At 41.4% G+C, this 26258-nt stretch overlaps 2 protein-coding genes across 12 annotated transcripts in view; one reads left to right on the top strand and one right to left on the bottom strand.

Annotated features, from left to right (window-relative positions):
* Positions 1-10092, bottom strand: part of ANO5 (anoctamin 5) — a 55274-nt gene extending 45182 nt beyond the window's left edge. For 9 of the 11 annotated variants that reach the window (XM_080593143.1, XM_080593144.1, XM_080593139.1 and 6 more), the window contains exon 1: positions 9780-9995. In XM_080593143.1, coding sequence (XP_080449269.1) covers positions 9780-9840 — 61 coding nt within the window. In that variant the 5' untranslated portion in view covers positions 9841-9995. Of the gene's footprint in view, positions 1-9779 lie in introns of all 11 variants that reach the window. The other 2 variants (XM_080593137.1, XM_080593136.1) reach the window with 2 other exon arrangements.
* Positions 5-26258, top strand: part of LOC308195541 (uncharacterized protein) — a 176412-nt gene continuing 150158 nt past the window's right edge. Inside the window, exons 1-2 of the transcript XR_013951598.1 lie at positions 5-8220; positions 14169-14324. The gene's annotated coding sequence lies outside the window, so the exon portion shown is untranslated. The remainder of the gene's footprint in view (positions 8221-14168; positions 14325-26258) is intronic.

Here is a 26258-nt window from a genome sequence, read left to right on the forward strand (position 1 = left end):
TTAAAAGGAAAAAACACTTCAGTAAGAACCAAAAGCCTTTTTAAGGACAATCCATTTCTAACATGAATCCATTTAATATGTCTCCTCCACCCTTTACAGTAAGGGCCCAATAACCAAACGAATGAACAAGCAGTGACAAAGGCCCGTGACCTAGGCAGAAAGCACACAGCAGGCTTCTCTTGAAACCTCTGCATTTGCCCTTTTGTCCAGGCACTTCATTGGGCAACAGAAGCAAGGATGTCACTTCCCCATATCGGCAGCAGGGTGGACATTAATAGTTTCCCCTAGCCAAGAAAATGCCTTTAAAACACATTCAAGAAATTGCATCCTCCTATCTAAAGGTGGAGTACAATGATACATACTGATAAAACCCCGATAAAACCAGCATTTTTAAGGGAACTGCCTCGTTCTTCAACACTCCATGCTCTACTTTATGTAAAAAGATCTAAAACCATCAGCACACCAAAAGGAATGACAACATCTGCTAAACATACACAGCCCTTCAAAATTCACTCGTACGAATTGTGGTCAGGCGTCGCGATTTTGTCTTTTTGTTCAAAATTAACCAGAGAACCACGCTATGATTATCAAGATCTATTAAAATAGTTTCAATGTTCATTCATATTACTGGTCTTTCAGAGGCATGCATGTCATATCTGAAGGAAATGCTGCTTTCCCTATGTTATTTTTGGTCTCCCACAGCCCTACAATTCTGTGCACAGCTATTTCTAATTCCTTAAACATATGCATCCTGGGAGTTGGACATGGCTGGAAATGAGTAAGCTTCCTATGCCTGTAATTTCGCAGTATTATTAACATACGCTATCCTAAACTATACCCGACCACAAGGGAATCTACTTATAAACTTGCAGTATGCCACCCTGAACAATTACAGACCACGTCTATGTCAATTACAGATCTGGATGATCAACAGTAACCCAAAACAGTTCACAGAAATCAACATTCAGAACTGGAGACTGGAGAATAGACTGGAGAATCCAACCATGACTGATTTGGCCTGTTAGGATAACTGTAGTCTGCTCCACACACACACACAGAAAAGTACTTTTACTAATGCAATCTTACTATTTCCATAACCAGCATGAAAAATGGCTTGGGGTGTAATGAACTGGTGAGTCATTCTGGAATAGTCCAAGTTTGTTCACAGTGCCTGAATCACTTCCTTTTTTCTACATGGCAAACCCAGCACTTTAGGAAAAATAATTGAAGCAATTTCATTCCACGTTTGAACCTATTGGTTAAATGAAGTAGTTTACTATGATTAGTACTTAGGAATCAAAAAGCTGTCCTTCAAAACTTGTCTGTTCATTCCCTGATGAAGGACAAAAATCCCTGAACGGTCTGGACGCTGACATGCTTACAGTTTTTCAAAGGCACCACTGTAGCCACAATTTAGGGAAGCAAGCAATCTATTTGAGTATGACTGCAAGTCTAAGATCAGACGAATGGATGAAGACCGCCTGCTTGACTGACCTGACTGTTCTGAGACAGTATGATAGGAAGTGGGAAATTCTCTTTGATTATACCGCTAATACGGATTTTATAAAACTAAAATTTAAAGTGACCCAAGGGAAAATAAACAGTTATTCACCTTTACCAAATAGCGAAAGAAAATTTTATTTCTGGATATCCTGAAGATACCGTCTTAATAAAGCCCTGCCATTATTCAATATGCTTGCCTGTCTGATGGGACAATAGGAATCAATTTAAAAACATGGTTACATATTGCTAAATCAATATCGTATTTATGGCACCGTGTCCTGTGCTCCCACAAGATCGCCGTGGGATTAGTGCTGTAATTGTCAACTAGGACCTACTCTGACTGATTCCTGCTCTCAAGGAGTCTGATTCAGCAATGAATCACTAACAAAAATGCATACTGAAGATTACTGCTCCGAAATAACATCATTCATTCCACATAAGCTTTATAATGATTATTCTAAGTGCCTCCATATCTCAGAAAAGCATGGCTTTAAAATAACTTATTAACTAAATTTATGCGTATATTGACCAAATCCACCCTGTTGACAGGACACAACCCAGCTGTGCAGTGAAGCCTGACTCGCTGCGCCCTGCTTGCCTGGGATCACGCGCTGTAGGGGAATCACGGCACGACCCAACTAGACTCCCCAGCTCGATGACTGCATTGCCTGGGGGAACTGAGGTCCCACCTAGTCTGCTGGCTCCTGAGCAAGTTAAATAAACACTGTTACTTCACCTGGCATCATCCGAAGATTAACAACTGCACTCCTGAGCCAAAGATTCAATCTCATGGTTACGCTTCAAGTACTTTATACCCACTCAGGGCTGCTCCTTAAAATTTAAAACTATTCCTTAACAATGAAAACATTCGATTTTCCATAAACCCAAGATAATTTACTAGGAACATATTAAAAGAACTTCATGATCCCCATGGAAGAAAAAAATGCGTTCAATTATTACCTGCTTCATGGTCATATTAATTTACAACGTTTGTTTTATTATTAATGAGTGATTGCACAGAACGGGAATTTATCCACACATAGGTAGTAAAATAAAAAACAGCAGCATTTTAAACAGATGAATATATAGGAAAAAAATCAATGCTAACAATAACAATTTGGAAAAGATACAGTCCTTACTTCTACTCTAATTTTGACCGTGAGCCAGCTGTGTGCCCTGGTGGCCAAGAGCGCCAATGGGATCCTGGCATGCATTAAAAGGAGTGTGGCCAGCAGGTCAAGGGAGGTGATCCTCCCCCTCTACTCTGCCCTGGTCAGGCCTCACCTGGAGCACTGTGTCCAGTTCTGGGCTCCCCGGTACAAAAAAGACAGGGAACTCCTGCAAAGAGTCCAGCGGAGGGCCACAAAGATGATACGGGGCCTGGAGCATCTTCCCTATGAGGAAAGGCTGAGAGACCTGGGTCTGTTCAGCCTGGAGAAAAGAAGACTGAGAGGGGATCTCATCAATGTTTATAAACACCTGAAGTGTGGCAAACAGAGGGATTTGTCCAACCTCTTTTCTGTGGTTTGTGGGGACAGGACAAAGGGCAATAGTCACAAAATGGAGCACAGGAAGTTCCGCACCAACATGCGAAAGAACTTCTTCACGGTGAGGGTGACGGAGCACTGGAACAGGCTGCCCAGGGAGGCTGTGGAGTCTCCTTCTCCGGAGATATTCAAGGCCCGTCTGGACGCCTACCTGGGCAGCCTGCTCTAAGGAACCTGCTTTGGCAGGGGGGCTGGACCCGATGATCTCTCGAGGTTCCTTCCAACCCCTACAGTTCTGTGATTCTGTGAATCTCTAGTATAGTAAATGTGTATTTTAAATCAGAACATCAGGTTTACTCCTAGCTGCCTTCCTTTTATAAAGACTATAAAACCTCCCCTTTTGATTAGAAGGGACTGGGTTAAAAAAATAAAAGTTGTGTAAATCTGTTTTAGCAAAAAACCACAAGCATAGTGTTGTAACAGAACTTGAATGACCCTTTCATGTGGTTAGGGCAATAACCACTACTGTATTGTAAGTCCTGTCTGTGCGAGTTCATCAAATGTGCTGTGAGCACCCAAGGTAGCATTTATACCTTTTGGGACCTATCATTTTGCAGAACGGTACATGCCAAGTGATTAATGGGTTCAAATGCAATTGAAAGAGAAAACCCAGACGAGCGATAGTTGGATAAAGTCAGGTATTTTTACATTGGGTTGCATTTAGGTGCATATAAGTGATGGGGAATAGGATGGCAAATAAACCTTAGAAAAGCAGGGTTAGTAAAATACCAGCCAGCAGAATTCCTGGCAACTCGTGAAGGACTACGGCCGTGCCTGTTTGCACTTGGACTATTTATATGTCAAGGGCCATTTTTCATCAGCACTGACTGCAGAAGCGGACAAACAGCTCGAGCAACTGCTGTGCGCATACATGGAAATGGCAGGTGCGTGCCCCTCTCACTCCAGAAAAGAGGAAGAGAAGGCAACTGCCCTATTGCTTTCTGTCACAGCCCAAGAGCGGCAAGCACTTCAAAAGGTGCTACGTACAGACTTGCTTTCCTAGTGTTCCCAGAGGCCCCTTTAAAATCTCACAGCATTATTCATTAATACACTGCTCTGACTTTCACTGAAATCATTGATTTAATAGTGAAGCAACGCAATCTCTCATTTCTTTCAGCATTCGCCATGCACTAGAAGCAGCAGGGGGCCCAACACACTGCTTGCTCTATTGACGGGCATTACGTTCCCACCCTTGCACAAGAAATCTTCTGTAGAGACTGCAAGAGAAAAGCAACATGTCAACAGGGAGCTCAAAATGGGGCAATAGTGGGAAAACAGAGTGGGGACTGGATTCGCAAAAGTGAGGAACATATATGACTTGTATTTACTCAGTGAGTATTTACTAAGCAAGTAAAAAGCACACCACAAAAAAACAGGCCTTGCTGTCCGCTGGCAGGATTCCTCAGCTGCTTGTGACCTGGACACTTCATTTCAGACACTGGGCAGCTTCCCCACCCCATTTCCCACCAACCAACAAAACGAGCAGGGCAACAGACCAGGGCTGCTGGCACTTAGGGTTTCTGATGTAATCACCAGCTAATGAACAGGACCCAAGTAAGCCAAGACAACCTACTAGCCAGTGGCCTCAAAAACACATCTGTTTGACATTACTTGTCCACATGGTATATTTCTAGCACACTGTAAATTGGGCAAATATAGGCTCTCTGATTTCCTACCAGATAATTAAGAAAAGCCTTTGGAATAACAAACCCCAGGGCCTTTTCTAATATAGGGTTAGCGCGGAAAATTAAAGGTCTGCATCGTGAGCCCTACCCACATGGCTTGCTGGCATTCTGCTGCCTTGCCAAAGGCCTCAGATTTCACGTTTACCCTTGGGAGCCAGCTAAGTAAGGTCACGTGGGATTTCCAGTTAGAAAACTGCATTTCACCTTAAGATACTCTCACTTCCCCAAAAAATGCATTTGGAACTTCATTAGCTCTCTTGGTCATCATCCTGTTTGTTTTGCTTGGATCTCCTGATACAGTCAGAACCGTCCTCCTCAGTCCCTTCCTGATGCAGTGTGAAAAGAGTAATCCCAGCACACCCTCGGATGTATTCGAACTACATATAAATAGATTCTGAACCCTTTACTGGATTACCACAATACTGAATTAACTTAGGTAGGGAATTAAGCTATTTTCTCAGCCGTTCTAGAGAAATACTCTTAAGCAGATATTTATGTTGCATCCCTCGCCCTGCCCAGATTGGTGAATTCAGAATGGTATTAGGTTACGTTACCAAAGGTAATTACTGATTACCATGCTCCTCAGAGCACTCAGTTCTCAGCACTGATTCCAAATGCCTGCCTTATTCTAGGCCCACAGCAGCAACTTGTCTGCTAGCATACCTCTTCTTGGCATGCATCCAGCTAAAGCAAGGAGCACGTGTTAACAGTCATAGGTCCACGCAGGAGGTTCATCACGGAAAAATGTCTGTGTCTACTGTATAATCCAAGTAGCCAAGTCCCAATCTGGAGTCAACCCCACCCCTCCAAGAATTATTAGTCCTCAAAAACAACTCCTGACATATTATTCAGCTTTCTGCAGATTGCTAACACCTCAAAACCCTTTACAGAACTGTAATTGCAAGAAGCATCCCTAGCAATACGACACAAATAAAATTCATCCCCGTGGTACATTTATACACATGCACTTGTGGAAAAACTACCCCCAACCATAACTACTAGTAGTACAGAGGTACTGCTAGATAGCAAAGCACAACCTCTGCAATCGTATTGCTCTTCAGTTCCACCCCCAGATAACAATAAAACAACACAGAAAAGTTCACTGCATTACTACCTTGCCACATAATGTGAAAAGGTGCCAAGTGGTGTTGTGTGCCAGATCATGTTTCCAATACTTTTGGAATATGTTTGTATTAGGTGACCTGTACGTCTCCTCCATGTGCATACATGCACAACACACAAATTAGTATACAGACAGTAAGCACGAACAATTTCTTTTGATGAAATATCTGCCAACAGTTTTCTGAGCCTAATTTTAAATTTCCATTTTCAGCAGAACCCTTACATCTTATCTGAGTTTTTTCCTTGAGTCTCAGTAATTATTAATGACTTGTACATAGCTGTTGAGGTGCTCTTCCAATTTAGGATAGTTATCTCATTTCTGTGGAGTACAGACTTCTCTCAAACAACAAAACCCTGCATTTCAACTAAGCTCTCTGTTCGTACAGGTGCTGACTAATGCCAGGCAGATTGCATTTATCTGTACAATAAAAGTTGGAAAAGCAAACTAACTTTGAATTTTGTTTAGTAACTTGAGAATTACCTATAAAAACTTTCCGGTGTACAATATCAGACTTGGGTCATAAAATTTCATGGACCAGCAACAGATACTGGCAAGCCTCCAACTGTAGACGTACTTTCATAATTTTGAATTTTAGTCAGATCTAAAGCCTATTTCTTATTAAAAAAAGAAAGACACAAAGCAAAATCCTATGCATTGGAAACCTGCCTTTCAATGAGTCCCGTAAAGGTGAAGCAGTGACCCTGTTTTATATAAAGGCTAAACAGCATTGGCCTGAGATGGCAGAACCAGTTCAGTTCTCTCTTCCAGCTGACAGAGTTCAGCTGTATTCCCCAGCTCTCAGAAAAGTGGCCTGAACATCCCACATAATTGCCAGTGGGTTAAGAAGGCAGGCGAGAGCACTTAATGCTCCCTTTGGAGCTGCTCCACTTTGCCAGTCATAAAAAGTTGACAAAAGTGACTTTACTCTCACACGCAGGGTCATGAACTAAAAGAAAAGTGTTAGGTCTCATTCACCAGTCCAAGGGCAAATCCTTGTAACTTTTTTTTCTTTTTTTTCAAGTTGACAATCACTGGGTGAAATTCCTATTTAACCCCACTCCACTACAGTGGTTAAAGTTTGCAGTTTTTAATTAAAAGCACTACAGCAAAATAGCTTTTTGCGTGCACTAAGATACAAGGCAATATTGTGCAAGCTATGGGGATCTGTTCCAAAAAGCAAACTTGCCTACCACAAACTGTAATTTTCTTTTAAAACGAGGTTTACCTTTTGGATACCCAACACATATTTAAACTGTGCCCCTGCAGGGACACAGCTCAGGCAGTAAAGAAATTCCACAAGAAATTCTACACATTGGTTGGCAGGGCTAATGGAGTATCGCCTCACCTGCCTTTTATATTCTCAACTATGCCCAAATTTCTTGGAGCTTTTATTTCATTACCTGCGAATACATTTTCAAACAGTTTTTGTATTAATACATCTTCCACTTTAGTCCAGTGGGAGCATGATAACCCATCTTTGTTTCTACAAATTGACTGGAAATTATTACATACATATCTTCAGTAATTAAAGACAGATGTAGTTTTGAACATAGGCCTACGTTTTGATTTTAAATTGCTAATATAAATCATAAATTCAATTAAATAAACAACATGCTCTTAAACACTAGTAACATTTGGTCCCAAATAGCGATGCATTACCAGAAGTCAACACTGTCACAAGCACTTTTTGGAAGTCACACCATCAGCTTCTCCTGGTATTTCGGTACCTTTCTCGGAGGGACCACAGGCAAGATGACCAACCACCTCGGTGAGCATTACAATTTAAAACAGTCAGGTAAATCTTAGAAAGATGAGCCATGGCTTTGGTCCACTCCCCTGCTACTGAAGGGGAACATGAATAATCTTTCTGCCTTGCAGAGGAAAAGCCTGGTTTGGCCTCCCCACACAGGTTCCATGTTCTTGTAGAACCACACATATGAAGGCAGCACAGCTCAAAACACGGCACTGAGCCAATTGCGAGCTTCCCGAACATCTGCGGTCTTGGGGTGTATTCCCCAACAGAGATACTGTAGCGTGAGCATCTCATGCAGGAAAAATAATGCTGAACAACAGCATAGACAAAGAAATATTCCTAACAACAAACTATGGTGTTCTTCTTTTGATACTTATATTTGATTGTTCCAAGTTCACTTCCCTTATTTTTTTTTTTACTTTTTTTTTTTTTTTATATTTAGGTGGATGCCACACAGCTTCAACAAAAAGCAAAATCACACACTTGAAAGTGGAAGTTATTACCTCATACTGGTGTAATTCAACAGGAAGCCAGAAAACTTCCTTCAAGGTAGAAGATTTGGCATGTGAACTCCAGACAGACTACACACTCAACTAGCTGCTGCTGCTGGTAAGTTGCTTTTCATTCCCCTGACTTGTTCTTCAGCATTCAAGTTTAATGAAAGGCTGTAGTAAACTAGAACGAAGTGCACGTGTGCTCCCCAGATATTAATGTGTCTTTAAGGAAAAGACGCAGCACTTATTTATTCTTCTGCCTTGTTCCTATTTACTCACACAGACCCTACTGTGTGAGCAGACATCAGGCAGCTATGGCTTGAAGCCTGTGTAAGGCCACCTTCTCCTTCAGAGCACTAAGCATATGTTTAGATCTTTGAGATGTCCCAGTGGTAATATATACATATTGATAGCTTTTGTAGGCCATAACTGAAGGAAGACCTCATTTATTTTAAACCAAAGACTTTTATTGGGACAACCAATTAACAAACTTGTAAAAGTCTACTCAGCCCATATGAAATTATTTTTCCGTTTTAGGAAAGTATTTGATTAAAAAGTGAATTGAACTGGTACATGATTTTGGATGCACGGTTATGTGCTACTGTACAGTATAAGCTAATAAGTCATCCTTGTTCACTGAAACCCCTTACATTCAGTGTTTATGACTAAAAAGAAACCAAAAACGCCCCACAAGATGCTCATGGGAAAAATGAGAGCTACAGGATTCAGTTTACATACCAGACTTCCAACATCACTCCCTACACAGTTACCACACGTTCTGTAACTATTTTTCCGTCCCAGGCTCCGCCAGCCGAGCAGCCCCCGGTCAGCGCCGCAGCCCAGGTCGAGCACTTCTGGGCCGTGACTCCGGCCTCCATGCAGGGCTGGGATAACAGCTGGCAGGCTGGGAGGCTGCCATACCCCGCCTGCTCCGACCCCGCAGCCAGACTGCCAGCTCGGGGGCCTTCCTCAAGGAAGGCCAAGGCTGGGCTGGGCTGGCACAGCTGGGACATCACCGCCGCTGTCACCGCAACTGGCTGCTTCTGGGCAAGTTTTGCACTCATCATTTGCTGCCAGCTCTCTGAAACAAATCAGTCAAGTATTTTGAAACCTGCGAGTGTACGCTGTTGCTTAAGCTGTTTAAAATGGTATTACGTTTTATTTTTTCCTAAAACAAACGCTGTCATCAAGCTCACGAAGGAGAAGAGACAGCTGCCAAGCCCGGCACGGATCCAAAGGTGGTGCTTCCCTCCTGCGGGGGCTGCACCTTTGCGGCTGCTGCCAAAGCATGGCTCCCACCAACTTTTTCTAGGCCAAAGGGTCGTGGGGTTTATTTGGGGCGTGCGAGTTTTCAGGATGTTGCTGCATTACCGCACCGCCAGCTCCGGCTCGGCGCTGCCCACCCGCTCGGCACTCGCAGCCCGGCGCCGGGCTCGCAGGGCCCCGCCAGCTGCCGGCCAGGTGCGGCGGGCGCTGCCCGGCCGAGCCCCGGCTCTCGCCTCCCGCCCGCTCCCAGCCCCAGCCGGGGAGCCCCGGCAGGGCCCGGCCCCTCAGCGCCAGGCCCCGGCAGCGGAACGGGGCAGGCGGCTGCATCCCGCCCGGCCCGGCCCTGCCCTGCCCAGCCCGGCGGGCACGGAGCCTCGGAGCGGCCGCTCCCGCCCCGCGGGCACCTACCGTCGGCGGACGGGGCCATCTCGATGAGGGTCTCGCTCGCCTTCCTGCCCAGGCGGTTCATGGCGGCTCGCCTTCCCCGCGCTCCTCCCGGCCCCTGCTCGCCCTCGCCGGGCGCTAGCCGCCTCCCGGAGCGGAGCGGAGCGGTGCGGTGCGGTGCGGTGGGGAGCAGACCGGGGTGAGTCAGGGGGCGGGCGGGCGGCCATGCATGCGCACTGCCCGCGGGGCGGGGCGGCCGCCGCCCGGGGAAGCCGGGGCTCCATGGCGGGGGCTCCCTGACAGGGCGGAGGGGGACGCGGCCCGGCCGCTCCACATACTATCACCCCCACCTCAGCCTTTGGCCCTCGAAGGCCGCCCTGCGCCTTCCCCGCACATTTGGAAAGACAAATGGTCATTTGTCGATTTAGATACAGCAGTGGGGCTGTCTTTGTTTCTGGGTCTTTTATCATAACGTATCTTTTATGAGAGAAGTTGAAGGAAGTGTGATAGAGTAACATTCACTTCAGGGGGTTCTCGTTTTTTCTCGCTGGGGAGGAAAGCTGGCCCTCCTGGTCCTGCCGCAGGGGTGGCAGAACAGCACGCTGCTCCTCACCTCTGCTGGATCAGGCACTAAAAGGTATCACTGTCGGCTGTCCTGACTGTGGATTCACAGCAGTGCTAGTAAAAGCGTTGTTTTGGCTAGCTGTCCTTGGGTCTTCGAAGTCATAGGTGAGAGAGACAGAAATAAGAACAAACCCTGAGGAAGGGAAAACAGGGCATGGAAAGGTGGCAGATGAAACTCAAGTCTTTCCGTCTGGGTGTTGGATCAAGAGAGAAAAGCAACACCAGTTTGGCCCTGGTCCCTCGGTCTGGCCCAGCCTGCTTTGGCCTCCCTCAGGGGCTCCAAACCAGGCCTCTCCCCACACCCCCACAGAAGGCTCCGATGGCGGCTGCTGCGCGCTGCCCTGGAACTGCTGTCATCTTTATGTCCCTAACAGCCCCATCTTCTCATACCTTCAGTAGCTAGGGGTAGTTTCCGATGCGCTGTTTGTCCAATACACTGGTTTCACATATTTTTTATTCATTTGCACTCCCTCAGGGCAGATCTTGAGGCCTTTTTACCGATTAACTTTTTTGTTTATTTGGCGTGTACTGACAATAGAACAATTGTATGCAACAAACATACAAGGTTTTGTTACTTGAGCAACTAGCATGCAACACCAGTTTCATGGAAGATTTCTCAATCCTAAAGTTAATCAAGTCAAGCAAGTCCCTCAGTTAAGGTGCTGGGCCTGCACTCCAGTCTACGTATGGTATTAGGCCTTTATTTTTACTGTATGGCATTACTGCTTTGAGAAGTATATTTTTAGTCAGGGGCGAGACCTAAAAACATATCTGGTTTCTTTCCAAAGTCTGAAATGTTTAGTTTGTTTTTTAATCTCTGTACTGGGAGCAAAGCCTACAGAAATGGCATGCTAAGTGAGAAGCATTTAAACAACTTGTAACAGCATACAATTCACTAGGTCAGAATGTTCAATTTAAAAGCTGTGTTTTCTAGGCCCTTAATTTTATCAGAGCTTTAAATATAGGATAAATGCTTTTATGCCCGTAGAAGATGCAATTAGAGTTCCACCATTTAACAAGAGCCAGAAACAGCAAGAATTTCTGTGGCCATGGCTAGGTTTTGCCTTCTAATTGCATGCTTTCTCTTCCCAGCTCCACCCAGCATGTGTGGCAGTGAAGCCGACCATATCTAAAGCTATGTAGGTACTCCAAAGATGATTTTGCAGATCTCTGTAATTGGTCAGGTTCGTGGTTTCCTGAAGCACTGAATTTGTGTAAATTACACAGTGGCTTATGTCAGAGACAGGACAGAAATCTGCTCCCCCAGGAGATACAAAAGGCCTTGTGTCCGTAGCAGGCACACAGGAGGTATATGCAGTACCCAGCATTTAGCTTTCTTGGATATCCTGAGTTTAAGCAGCCATTGTCTTACTCAGGGGCTTCAGAGTATGCCAATGTGATCTAGGACCAAACTTCCTACAAAAAGCACAGGCCTTTCTCACTCTCACCTTACATTTTCACTGACGTTCGTAAGGCAGCGAGTCAGGTCAACCTACTAAGCTGACTTTTTTTTTTTTTTTTTTTTTTTTTGCGGGTTTTCAGTTCTGTGACTCATTGCAAGCAACAGGTACTGCTAACACAGAGATGGAAATGGGGTACCACACAGTGGCAGAACTAATTTATTCCTTAAATATCAAGACAACCAGGAATGCCATTGTATTTCTGCTTTCGGTGGTCTGGGGTTCAAACACTGTTTCTAATACTGTGTATATATAAAACAAAAAATAAAAATAGTAGAAGACTTTAGGTGTAGTTAATGTGCATTTCCAGAAATTGCTAGCGGTGATTATGCTTAGGATGCTCAGCAGCAAAATGTAATTTTTAACTGTGTGCACTAAAGGTGAGCAGATAATTTGTAGCCCTTCTTTTATTCTTAGCCCTTATAAAGGCTTTTTCAAAAGCATGGAACTGGTTTAGGAGCCATCCTATTTTCAAACTTAGTTAAGTGCAGAAAATTGGGAGGACTGGAGGGCCAGATTTTAAAGATATCTCTGCTTCCATCATTGTCTTAGATAAGTACCCCATAACCTGTTCAAAAGCACAATTTTCATTCTGAGATCCTAGCTTTTGAAAGTCCTGTTAGAGGACTAAATCTTTTGGCGCCCAAGCATCTTTGAAATATATGGCCTAAATAGAAATAGATGAAATATATGGTCCTAAATCATGATAAAAATAAAGCTTTTGTGTATAGCAGTTAAATGCTTTGAAAAAAAAAAAAAAAAAAAACAAAACAAAACAAAACTATTATTTACCCACCATGAAGGAATATAATATAGAGAGTTTTGTTTGTTTGTTTGTTTTTACCACTTGGGGATCTATAAGCTGTTAAGATGCCATGTGCTTTCAGGATTCTATATGCACATATACATCTCTGTCACAGTCTCAGAAGGTGCAGTAACTTTCTGCCATGGAAAATGTGTATTGTGCATACTCCTTTTGTTTAGAAAAGTTTTGTATATATTCAGTTTTAGTAAGTTCTCACGTCAGACTGCGAGCGTAAGTCTGAAACAGATAGAGTAAGAAAACACAAGTTTGAAACAGATACAGTAAGAAAAGGTAAAGCATCGTATCTCCTTCCCGGTCTCTTCAGTCTGCAACCCATGGAGCGTTGCTTTGCTGTAAGGTTTCAGTTCACACAGATTGCATCCCAGAAGCCGATGTTGCCACCTCCCTCCACTTCTTCAAGCAATTAAACATCTTTGAGGCTTTCCAAGTTGAAGAGCCAACCAGTTTCTTTCCCTGTCTTTGAATTAGCCCTTTAGAATATAAATAATAGTCTCATTTGGAAAGAAATTAATCTTCTAGAGACCAGTAGAGCCAGATATCAAAGAGCTTTAGAAAGATAAAGTTGAACTCAGATGGAAGTTAGGTGCTCAAATCCAACATTACAATAATCAAAACTCCCATTTGGTTGCTACTTGCTATTGTAACTTTCATAGGCTTTTTTTTTTTTTTTAATGCTGCCAGAACGGAAGCATGATACCTCTTTCTCGGGCAATAACATCAGTTACAGCTTCAACACTTGCCTGGGATGCTGGAGCTCACAGACCAGTTACTGTGACTGAAGGGGATTTGACCTCTGCTAATGCAGTGCCACGCCACCAACCTGTAGGCTGTGTTAGGTATGGTGAACGACTGAGGAGCAAAGCAGGACACAGGGATGATGAGTGAAGTACCTTACACTCTTCTGTTACAGTTGCCACAGTAAAGAAAGGAATGTAGTAGCCCCTGATCTCAGAGAAAGCCTGAGGGAGATTTTTACTGTCTGGAGATTCAGTCTGGGTTCCCTAAACTTTTCCTGCATTTTACTCAGAGGTTGTTTGATATCTGACTCTCTCCTTGCACCATATGCAGTTCTTCAGGCTAAACTCCAGGGTCAGGCACCTAGGAAATACAAAAATGCTTGCTGATGGAACAGGCATTTGAATTTGCATATGAAGACAGCTAATTCTATTTGCATGCTGCCTTGCAACCTTAAAAATCATCAGGAAATGGTAAAGATAAGAGGCTGCCATAAACAGTTCCGGTGTTAGGTGGCAGAATGTAAGCAATTCTTAAAGAAAGTTTGACATAGTATGCAAAAGTACTTAGTTACTGCATTTTCTCTTACTTCACACTTCTCAGTTAGTCAGCTGTTTGTACTAAGTGGCGCAGGCAAGAATAACACCTACAATACCTAAACAAACAGATATCTCTGCGGACTACAATCTACTTTTTCCTTGAGCCGAGTTACAGCAAATTTACAATAGCAGAGCTAAAATCAACTGTCTGGTTTGTTCTCTACCCTAGGGCAAGGAAACCAAATGGGTGTGGTCCCAGCTAAGCCCAGCCACATCTCTGCAGGGTGCTGACTGCTCTGGGAGGAGGAAAGCATGAAACAGGAACAATAGTTCTGTGTCCTTTGCATGAGTAACAGATGTTTTGAAAGAGCTGCAAGAGATCAAGGTAATCTTAACAGAAAGCTGTATTTTGGTGTTTTAACAGAAGCCCGTATCACATTTCACACACAAACACACATTTTAGTTCTGTCATTTTGCAGTTGCACTCCAATAACTGGATTCCCCAGTTCACAGCTGCTATCAAAGCCTTCTTGAAATAACTCAAAGAAACCACAAAAAAGACCACAAGGAAAAAATTGCATTGTTATGTACTGGGGAGTAGAGAGAATCCATCTCTTTCATGCTGCTAGAGACTTTATAAGGATACCCTAATACGCAAAAAATCTATTCATTAACTATGTGTGAGGTGTGATTCTTCACTCTTGTTGTGTCTCCGCGGATATAGTTCCATTGATTTTACTAAACTGCTCCTAAAAAGATGAGCGGAGATCAGTATTTCATTCTGATCAGTTGTGCAGATAGGTGCGTTCATATAAAGGATTACTGAATGCAGTAGGGATGGGATAAGGCTACTTCATCAGTTCTGGCACTTAAATGACAATGTTAATTTAAGGACATTTTAGTAAGTTCCTACGTGCTTTCTAGCGAAATCATCCATTTTCTCTCTCTTGCTATTATAGATAGTTTTCCGGGGTTTAGTGCCCTCTTGTGGTAATAGTGTTTTCTCCTGTGAAACTAGATATGCTGACACCTCATGCTTCTTTTTTTTTTTTTTTTTTTTCTTTTAGTTTTCTCTGCATCAGTTGATTACCCCTTGGTGATAAATGGATAAAATTAAGTGAAATTATATATATATATTATTTTTTAAACACGGAGGGTTGTGGATGGAGTAAACGAGGAGGCTGATGTGTGAAAACGAGAGCACTGAAATATTGCAGGGAGCTAAGTAGCTCTAGCAAAAATATTGGAAACTTTAGTTCAGTTCAGTGTGCATTAATCAGCTTAGACAGTAAAGCAGAACTGAATTATAAAGGTACCATAAAATTAAGAGAGCAAAATATTGCAGTTTTGGATGAGATAAAATGTAATCTCTCACAAATTTTTCAACACACCTTTTAATGACTTGTACATCTCTCATATGTGCCCATTTTTAGCTGTTCTTGGTTACCTATTTTATTGCAGATTTACACAAATATATAAAGAGATTAGCAGCTATATAAAAAAAATACTAGAAAAATATAAGCCCTTCTATATGGTGATTAATAAGGCAGGATATTCAAGCACAAATTATTAGCTGACAGGCTGCTGAGAATAATAGAAATAATGCTACAAGTGATTGCCTAATCCTGTGGACAGTATTGAATGAATGTGTTCTTCTCTTCTGTTTACAAAATTCTTTGTGAAGAACAATAGAAGTTACAGTGTAAGCTTTAAAAAAATGTTTCACTTTTGCTGTTATAAATTATATTTAAATTCTGCATATTTGGTAGATTTACACCTAATTTTCAATGCTTCTGTTTAATGTTGTGCACATGCACAGTGCCCTAAAAAACAACTTGAGCAACCTCTTACATCAAATGATCAAACTGCATCTTCTCTTTTCAGCCCATCTCCTTGGGTATGCTCCACAGTTTAGTTCTAGTCCCTTGGCTGAAGATTTCCACCCTAATCAAACTGTGCAGTGAGCTGCTAGTTCTTGTTTGTTGCAACCTTTCAGTTTCCTTTTGTACTCATTTTCACAGCTTTTCTGTGCAACTGTGTGAGATAAACAGTAAAATGTTTCCAGCCCTTCCCCAGTCTCTAGCTCTAGCTGCTTCCTACACCAAATCCTGTCTGAAAAATGTGTTACTTATCTCCCCACCCAGGGGAACCCTTGTGCAAAGTTGTCAGGGCTGCCCCAGCTGGCCTGTCCATCCTAGTCACAGCACAGGCTGAGCATATAGATGTTACGTGCGCTCCGTGAACATGATAAGCATCCAGGAGCAGCAGGAGTGGTGCAACACACGGGTACTCTCAGCCACCTCAAACATAACAGGAATGATCAGGCAAAAAGAAAAGTGACAAAGTGAAGTGGAAAAGATGTATCTAAAAATCATTACTTTGAAGTATAAATAGTAAGATGAAATCAATATAATTAAAAATTTATGTACACATTCTAAGCAGGAAGTAGCAGAGACTGACGAAAAGTGAAAAAAAAAAGTCAAAGCAATAAATAAGAAAGATATCAAATTGAAACTTTCATTGTTTGGAAAGTATTATATTTTAAATTTCGGGGGAATGGAGGAAACCTCTCAAAAGGCAAGGTGCTACTGTGTTCCCTCTGGCTTCTAATAGGCCTATGAGGGCCAACCATAAAATATTTTAATGCTGTTTAGCTCTGGCTTCAAGTAGGAAAACTGAAGTGTAAAAATAGCAAGTGTGAATAGCAAATAGGCCAGTGCAGAGTTCAGTAATTTCGGTACAGCAAATCTGATATTTGAACACTTTTTCTGTAGCTGTCTCTTAGAATGTTAATTCTACTTTCCTATTAAACTGTTGAATTCATAAGAAGAGCTCTGTCATCTCTAATAAAAGTCAAATCTGTTTTCTTGAGATCATTGCTATTGTCTGTAATACAGTTCTTCTTATGAATTGTATATTGTATTTTTTATCAGAAGACAAACTAGTTGTGACTTCTAACTCTGTCCTCTTGGATAATCATTCCAAGTACTTAGTATATTTAGAAGAATACTCCCCTACTGCAAATATATATTAGTAGATCTATTTTTAAAATATTTCAGGAACTTCCATTGCATTTTTTCTTTTCAAGACAGGTCTTTAGGTCTAGAATAAACTTTCCTTTTCTCGGATCAAACTTGTTCCTTGATTTTCTCAGTTTTCCAGCACAATCATACTTAGCTTCTCAAAGGTATAGTTTATCTTTCACAGTTTTAAATTGAGCATGATCAAGAACTGAACTAGTATAAAATGCACTTTTTGGCCTGGATTTTAAAAGCAGTTAATTGCATGAAGACTCAGTGATCATAATATCTTCATGCCCTTCCTGAGTTAGTGAAGAAGCTCCAGCATCAGGATATGCAAGTGTAGTGGTCTTGCTTTGAATTGCCGCGTGCCTTGCCTCATTAGTTCTAACGTGCATTAGAGAAATGAATGTGACTTTAAATAGGAGGGTAGCACTGGTTTTTCCCTATCCACTCCTACATTAAGCAAGTCAAGTGATGCCACTTCATTTTTCAGTTCAGAGCACTTCTTCATGTTTTGATAGAAGTTTTGAATAATAATACTAATATGAATGCCAAGGTCATTTACTCTTTAATTTTCAGTGATCTTGGGTACTAGAATCAAAACCTTGTGCAGTAACTGTAAATACAACTATTCTCAGTCCATTTTTGCATGACTTCCTGCTAAAACTTGTCTGCCTCAAGTTAATAGAGTGGACTTCAGTTAATCTGTTAAAATTCTTGTGTTTCATAAAAATCAGCCTTTTAGTAATAGGTCTGTGGTTTCTGACGTGATTTAATTTTTCTGAGTCTGACATCTCGAGAACTAAAATAGAATGACAATTTTTAAAACTGTCAGTAATTTATCCAGTAAATTATCCAATAAGGCTCTATGCGTATTAGCTAACTTTGCCTTGGTCTGCAGCAGCTTTTTTCTTCATTTCCTTTGTACTTTCACAAGGTAATGATGTTATTAAGCTTCACCCCTCCATTTCTGTTTGTAAAATTTATATCCTCCTCACATTCTTCCTGTCATACTCAAATGAAAACTGAAACAGGCAAAGCATTTTTTTCTTGCACTTATGAGCATCTATCTAAAAAAAAAAAAAAAAAAAAATCTGACTGTCTACTTATGGTTTAGTATCTCCATACCATAGCCCTAAAGAAATGCTAATGGAATTAGAGTTTTTTTTATTATTTTTATTATTCTATTATTTTTTATTATTTTTCTGTCTGCGTGCTCCAAGATTCATGTTTAAAATCTCTTGTTATTCTGTTATCATGTTTTTATCCAAACGTCTGGTAACATTTGTTTTGAATTCATTTTCAAGATCATGCTTTGTCACTAGACTGGTGGTCATATTCTCTAATTCAGCACAATTGCATACATTGTCAGGGTCAACATCAGCTACAGCATTTGCTTTAAGTAAGCCTTATGAACACTAATCTCTTTAGCAGTGTTATCTGATAGTGGAGAAGTGCTTATTAGTATTCCTTTACTATGGTACATTTACTAATTCGTACAAGAGACCTTCCTTTTCCAAATGCCAGCAACTTTTACACAGTTCTTTCCCAAAATTTATTGCAGTCTTTAATACTGTCATCATTCCATGCCCTTCTTTTCTGTTTTGAGAAACCCATTTCGCATATCTCCCATAAATGTTCCTCGTTTTTTTTCTTGTTGGTGTCATTTGTTGTTTTTAGAGCTGGGGCATGGATTGTGACTGTGGGGTGTGACTTTTTCTATTGATTTTCTCTCATGAGAAACTGAAACACAGTCATGTTCTCCACCATGATTACATGGTACATCGAATGTGATCACCGTGACTATATGCTATATGAGAAACTAGATTTAAAATTTTCCCTGTGTGGATTCCTTTTGCTGACCATTCCACTGCTGGTTTTAATTTGGACAAAAAATGGGCTTAGACAGTGATGGGATAAGCAATATCATCAGCTGCTGTTCCAGAACAGTTCCCCTTGCCACTACTGATCATAACTTTTATAGAAACAGTCAATTGATTATCAACTGCAGTTTGATTGATAAAATTATTAACAACAGGAGAATTGTTTCTTGTTTTTATACTATACATCTCAGAAGTTGCTTAGCTAGCTGTTAAGGGGTATGTCAGGAAATAGGGTCCTGTGTGAGCTGTATGAAAAACATGATAGATTTTCCTTAGCTTTATTACACCTATTGTGAACTCGGCCAACTGAGCTCGGCTTTGTGCAACAAATAATTCCCAGTGATATGTTTCAAGCTACTATCAATTTGCCAGTGAAATCAGTTGGTTCAGCGGGGCGTAAACATATCTGAGCCAAATCCAAACAAATGGCTTGGCTGAAGCCCCATTTTGCTGTTTCAAAATGTAAAGTAACCAGCAGGAATTGTGAAGAGGTAGGGGATTCACAATTGCCTTAGCATTATGGTCCATACTGATGTTGTATTTAACTCCTGCCAGAGTAACCTAACCATAGCTTAGTTCTTTACTCCTACTGAAGTTTGTGTATTGATCTCTCCCAGCTCATACCTACCTAGGTTATCCAAAAACCTGAATTACTTCACATTCAGTCTAACAGTTCCTAGGTAAAAGAACAACAACAACGGTAGCAAACCTATGACACAGTTTGTAATTCCCCATCAAATTCAAGCTATATAAAACTCACTTTCCATAGCATAAATACATAAAAATATATTTCACAATGGGTTCCCTCACCCCCATTTTTTTCAGGCTTCTGTAATTGTGTGGGAAGTATAGTATATACTCTTATTTGCCTGTATACATTTCTTCCTACAAAATCAAGAATAAATACAATTTAAAAAGAAGTATTCATACCTCATTTGTGAACACTTACAAACAGTGTAAGTACTTTCTAATAGTAATTTAACAAGTAGAGAGAGATGCACATGTATAACATAGATTATAGTTTGTATTCAGTCTCCATTAAACTCTACAGCTCCTACAAGGACAAGGGTAATACTGAGGTACTCTTTTTAATGAATAATTTGTGTTGTTGTTGTTTAAATTGCTTTTCTTATTTTTTCAGAGTGAAAATGTTTTCCTCTGTATATAAAAAATATAACCCGAGAAAACAAGTCCTCCCCTCTCTACTTTCTTTCACACTTCACAGCTCTTATTTTGTTCTTTTCCTGTTACATCTCACACTTCTACACAGAGTGAAAATTATGTGTAATTTGAATAATAATTCATGCAGGTTTACTGCTGTATCATGTGTACAGTGTTTTACATCAGTGAAGCCATTTTTTTTTTTTTGTAACAAAGATTCCTCTGGCATGTAACTAAGCTTCACAGTGCCTTTTCATTCTCTACCTCTGTTCTCTCATCTTGTCCCTCTGGTACTACCTAGCTCTTCTTTCCCACCTCCAGATCTCTTCCCCTTCCACTTGATTCTGATATCCCTCTTTCTTTAATTGCTGCTTTAATCAGTCTTCCCTCCAGCACTCAGGTTTGTTTATCATTCTCTTTCCAGCCAGCTCTGAACATCCTTACCTCTTCTTAGAGTTTCAGTGTTTTCCCTTAGAAGGAAATGAAGGTATGGCAACAGTACAGGATTTCTGCTGCTTCCACGGGTGGCCTTCTTTTCCCGCACAGGCACATATTCTCCCTTTTCCTGCCTATCAAAACTAGATTCCTTGCTGTCTGAAACAGAGGTTTCTGGTTCCAGGGTTAGGTGCTCTCACAATGATCTCTTGGTGTTCGGCAGTTACCCTTGGGGAGCAGCAACTGGTTTATGGCTCTCAGGATGCACCCTTGTCTCTTTGTCTGCAAGCACTTGATATTTTACATCTGAAAATATAAACTGCTTCAGCATCAAACTACTATCGACTGTTACTAATACCAATAGTTTGTTCCCAGCACAGTCACTTTGGAAGCGTTAACACTTTTTCACAGTGAATAAATATTAATCTGTTTGAATCTAATGATGGTGTAATTCTATGGACCTAATCCTGAAATACTTAGTTGGTTCACTTTTAGATAAATTTTGCTTTAGAGTTAATGGTTCAAGATTTTTGTTACTGTTGTAATGTAATCGAGAAAGAGAAACAAGCCTGTCAGAAGCATTCATTTTTAGATAGCAATGTATCTCTTTCTTAGATGAGGAGAATCAACCAGAAAACAAATATCATTGTGAAGGTCTTTAGGCATTACAGAGTGAATGGAAATGCTTTTATATAAGGGTTTGTTATGGCAAGGTAGAAATCATTTTCATTTCTTTTAAATTAGTATCTTGAATTCCCAGAGGCTTTGTCTTGGATTTAAAAGGCACAGAGAAGAATACTGTCCCCAGAAAAGCTACTCTGTGTAATTTCTTTCTTCTTTGCTTGCAATCAATCATTCTTTCAATGAGGCTGATCTTATGTGCTGCTCCTTGGTTTCAGGATACTTCTTGCTGCATGGTACCCATGGCTGTAATTTGCCATAATATGATCATTGAATTTGCTGTGTTTAGTCATCTGTGGCTAGGTTCTTGAACATGGTATTTTGATTTGGTTTAATGTGAAGAAGTGTGTTCTTTCTTTGCTTCATTGTTAAACGCTCTTCGAGAAGTATTCATGCTTTGTCTCTCTGCCACAGTGATCTGAGTGTGTGTAATGAATGGAATTGCACCGCAGCACCTCACAGAGTACCTATGCAGGCAGACTCACCAGACTTCTGTTATGAAGATATGCAGAGCTCTTATTTGGGGAGCACATTGCAATAATTTTCTGTCTGTTTCAGTGACCATTTAGAGATTTGCAGTCACTTACTGACTTTTTTGGTCTCAGATCTGAAACAACAGACATATCTATTCAAATTCAGCAGGGACAGTCCAACATTGATTTTCATCAGCAAAGTTAATCATGTAAAGGTGATGCTTTTAGCAAGAAGTTTGTTATTCCTGAGACTCTTTTTGTTATAGAACAAAAGTATTTCTCTTGTTCTGATCAAAATAACAGAAAATTACTACAAGGTAGTTGTGTAGGCCAATGATCAGGTTATTAACCTGACAATGGAGAAATGCCAGATCACCAGAAATGGTGAGGCAGAGTTATTGCTTGTAAATATATCCTACCCCATGGAATCTCCTGCTCTTAAAACGGTTTCATCTTGTAGACTTGTCATCGACAGAGTCAAAGATAAGGAAACTGACTCTAATCTACCTGTTTGGGTGTTCATCTGCTATATTGGAAAACCCACTCCATGTTCCAGCCCCACAGGCATAAAGCTTTGTTAGAAAACAGGAGTGAATTATGGATGATTCAAACACAGTATAGAAAATTACATTAGCATATGTAACACAGAGAGGATTAAGTATAATTACAGTAGCTGTACACAGCAAAGTATAATCTGGTAGAAAAACAGTGGGACAAAAACTATTCCTGCTGAGTAACCTTGGTGTGCTTAGGGAAACAGATTTCTGGCTTCCTTTGGTTTGTAGAATCTGAATATTCGCCTGGCACGCTTTTTTGCCAAAGCCCAGTATGCAGCACAGATGTTGGGTTAATGATCAATTCATATTAAGCCTCAGATGAACTCCTAAGATCAGATAATGCAGATCTGATGTGCTCCAGAATAATCACAGACTGAATAAAGTGTTGTTCACACGTTAATTTTTCAACCTCAGCGATCAGAGTTTAGAACTGCAGGGATGATCAGCCAGGTCACCATGACTTCGCCAGGGGCAGAGTCAGGAAGGAAAATAAATATACGGGGCTAGGGAATTTCTGGTTAGCTTGGAACCATGGTAAAGGGGTCTCAATCCAGTTCTTCATCTAAAACCTGTATAGCTGCTGCCCATCCAGCAGCGACTTCACCTGTAATTGAAACAGCTCAGACTTTCTAAGGCATTTTTAGGGATGTATCTTAAGATCTTTTAAAAAATCTTCAGCTTTTAGTTTAAGCTTTAGTGGAGTTGATATCAACAATCTTTACGTATATTATGTCCCTCCACTACTTATTGTTTCTTGGTGTAACAGGAATATTCACCGATCCTTTCTTGGGAGATTGAGAGCCATTTTGGTAGCAGTGATATGACTTATGACTGTAATGGCTAAATCTGAAATGAAGGGCTTTAGGGTTATGGCAATTAGCAAATGATGTTGTTGAAGGAGGTAAACTTGATGCACTCCAGCTTTCCTAAAATTTCTTTTTATCAGCATATTTTTATCAGCATATTAAAGGAAGCTGGTGTCTTTGTACATGGTTCTATAAAAGCTTTAGTGTCTGGATGAATTCATTATGCTCATGGTTTTTCCTCTCTCCGCTGTCCTAGACTCTCTCTGTTTTTCTCCTAATCGCTCAGAAAAAGAAGATAGTTCCAGTCTTATTGGTGTTTTGTTACTTGTTAGCTAGCCTTCTGGTTTGTATTCTAATGCCAAGAATACCTCTTAGATTGCACGACTGTATGACTCTAATTCATCCCATATCTGTATTTTCAGCACTTCTATTGTTTCAGTATCCTTATTATACAAGAATGTTTCATGATTTCTTTATATTTTTGCTAGAAGAAAATTATTCATGAGCTCTAAGAAGATAGAAATCTTCCTCTCCTGTCTTTATTTTTCTTCCCACCTCACATCCACTATAATACATTAATGGAATGATTCTGTGAATATCAAATGTAGAAGTTTTAGGGTTCATCCCTAGTGCTTCCTCTCCGTAGTAATCCATCTCCGTATAGCAATCTTACCAAAATTTATTGCTTACCAGGGGAGCAAGAGCTGTGTGCACTCTAAGACTAGAGGCTTTAGCAGCAGCCCTAGACATACTCCTTTGTGTATACGGTTCATATGGTTACTCTTCATTCTATAAATTAATCTGCTATATTCTTTTAACAATGGAAACTAAATGCATCATGCTAAAATCAAATCAATGTCCTCCATATCAGTCACCAGGGGTCTCTTGATCTCTTTCTAGCACGGATTTTGTTATTCAGACATTCCACACAAGCCGTCAAATGGTCCAACTCAATAACAACTAATAAAGCAAGCACCCCTTAAAAATTTCCCCAGGGAATCTTTTTAAATTGAACAGGGAGTAATAAATCTCGTAGTGTCAATAATGGTGAAAATGTTAATTTGGTTGACTCTACTATGTGCCTCCTCAAGTGAAATTTCAGATGCTGCTTTGGGAAGATGGCTGCTACTTGAATTCAGGCTGTGGCTGGCTGCCTGCAGCAACAGCTTCTAATCTGTGGAAAAGGATACCTGGCATGGGCCGCGTAACAGATCAGTGTTCTGATGACCTCTTTTCTTTCTGAACCTTTTAAATCTCGGCTACTGATTTTAGCGATGCCCTTAAACGAAGGTTAGATGACAGGGATAAATGTGCTGATACGACTTTCTCAGACGGCTAACTGATACAGTCCCTAGCGTGTACAGAAATGTGTCCATCTGTTTAGCACAGCATGACTGTGATTTACTATACTGCACAGAGCTAGTTTAGCGCTAGTGTCAATAACATAATTTTCTTTATTATACAAACTGGGTAGAAAAGCAGTTTTATGGTGTAAATTTAGTCTATTAAGGGCATTTCTGAGAATAAACTGTACTAGATGTTCTTTTCATCCTTTTTAGCAGAGATTTTTTTTCACAGATGTCATTTTTGGGCATTAGACAAGTTTTTTTTTTTTTTTCCTCCTGCTGTTATAGGAGAACTGCAAGTACTGACATTAAACATTTTGGGAAATTTGTTCTGTTCTTTTTATAATAAGCGAAAGCAGTCCTGCCAGAAGTCAAGCCTTGCGACGACTTAAATCTCTATTTCATTGAGCTGTTTTTTAGCTAGCAGCTATCCTCATAAGGAAACCCGTAAGGGACTATTTCCAGAGCCCAAATCTCACGCTTACTCCATCAAATCAAGTTTATGATTTTTAATCTTTATTATCCTTTCACGCCCCCAGCGGAACAAAATGGCGACGCTGAGCGGGCCTCCCCCAACACGCCCCTCGGCTGTGCGTTCGGCAGGGCGGTTCGCGACGTGCCCGGCTGCCAGACGTTGGCTTCTGGGCCCCGCCGGGAACCGGCACGGTGCGGCCGGGGTCCGGCTCGGCTTCTGCGGGGCTGCCGGCGCCGCTCCCGAAGCGGGGTCCGGCCGGGGCCGCGCAGCCCGGAGGGGCCGCCAGGGGCCGCTGTCACCACGCGCCGGGCCCCAGCGCCGTCGCCTCAGCGGGGCCGGTCCGGGCCTGGCGGGGGCCTGGGGGCGCCGCGGCCGCTGAGGGCCCGTGGCTCGTGTGGGAAGCACCGGGCTGGCGCTGCGGGGGTACACGGTGTGTGTTATCGCCTCTTCTACAAAGCATCCCGCAGGTGTAGCGCAACAGAAAGAAGCAGAAAGAGGGAAAACGTTTTTGTCTAGAGCACTGTTCTTGGCGAGAAAGATCCATAGTGAAAACTCTGAATGCAGCAAGGGAGAGTGGTGGGGTTCTGCTTAATCTTTTCCCCTTAAACGGAACCAGGATTGGTTGGGAATGCTTTTTGTGACAGGCTTTGCAGAACATTGCTCCATCTTTTGTACAGTGTATTCAACAAAAAGTCACCAGTAATAAAATATCAGCAAAACCTTCTGAGAAAGAATGTCTTAATTTTCAGGTAGCACGGTGATAATGGAAGACCTATTTTTATTTTTATTTTTTATTTTTATTTTTTATTTTTATTTTTATTTTTATTTTTCCTTACCATGAAATCATCACACAGAATCACAGAACTGTAGGGGCTGAAAGGGACCTCAAGAGATCATCGGGTCCAGCCGCCCTGCCAAAGCAGGTTCCCTAGAGCAGGTTGCCCAGGTAGGCGTCCAGACGGGCCTTGAATATCTCCAGAGAAGGAGACTCCACAACCTCCCTGGGCAGCCTGTTCCAGTGCTCCGTCACCGTTTGAAAAGATCAGTTTGAAATCATCAGTTTCTGTTCCCTCCATCTCCAGCCTTTCTTCTGAGCAGAAGAATTTTGCCATGCACTTTCACTAAGTGATTTTCTGCAATTGAAATAGTTTAAAGTGACTCCTATATCTTTATGTAGACTGTGGCAAAGAATCAGGGTTAGTTGCTCTCCTGTCATTTTAGAAGCTAGATACACGAGGGCATCAGAAAAAGCATCAACTTTTAGCTAGGGGAATCTTATATCTATGCATGGACTTTTGTCCATACTTGGTTGTTTGTTTGGTGATAGTTTGTCCTCCATTTTAATCCTGTTTTAGCATTTCCCAGATGTCAAAATATGTTTCCGATCATAATGCTCATATATTTTTTCTCTTGCTTTTGGTACTGCAGCAGTTTTGTCAAAATTTTGTTTGTTCTTTTTTGAGAGATCCTGCTGTGCAT

The sequence above is a fragment of the Anser brachyrhynchus genome, assembly GCF_964034855.1.
Source record: "Anser brachyrhynchus genome assembly, chromosome: 5".
Lineage (NCBI taxonomy): Eukaryota > Metazoa > Chordata > Aves > Anseriformes > Anatidae > Anser > Anser brachyrhynchus.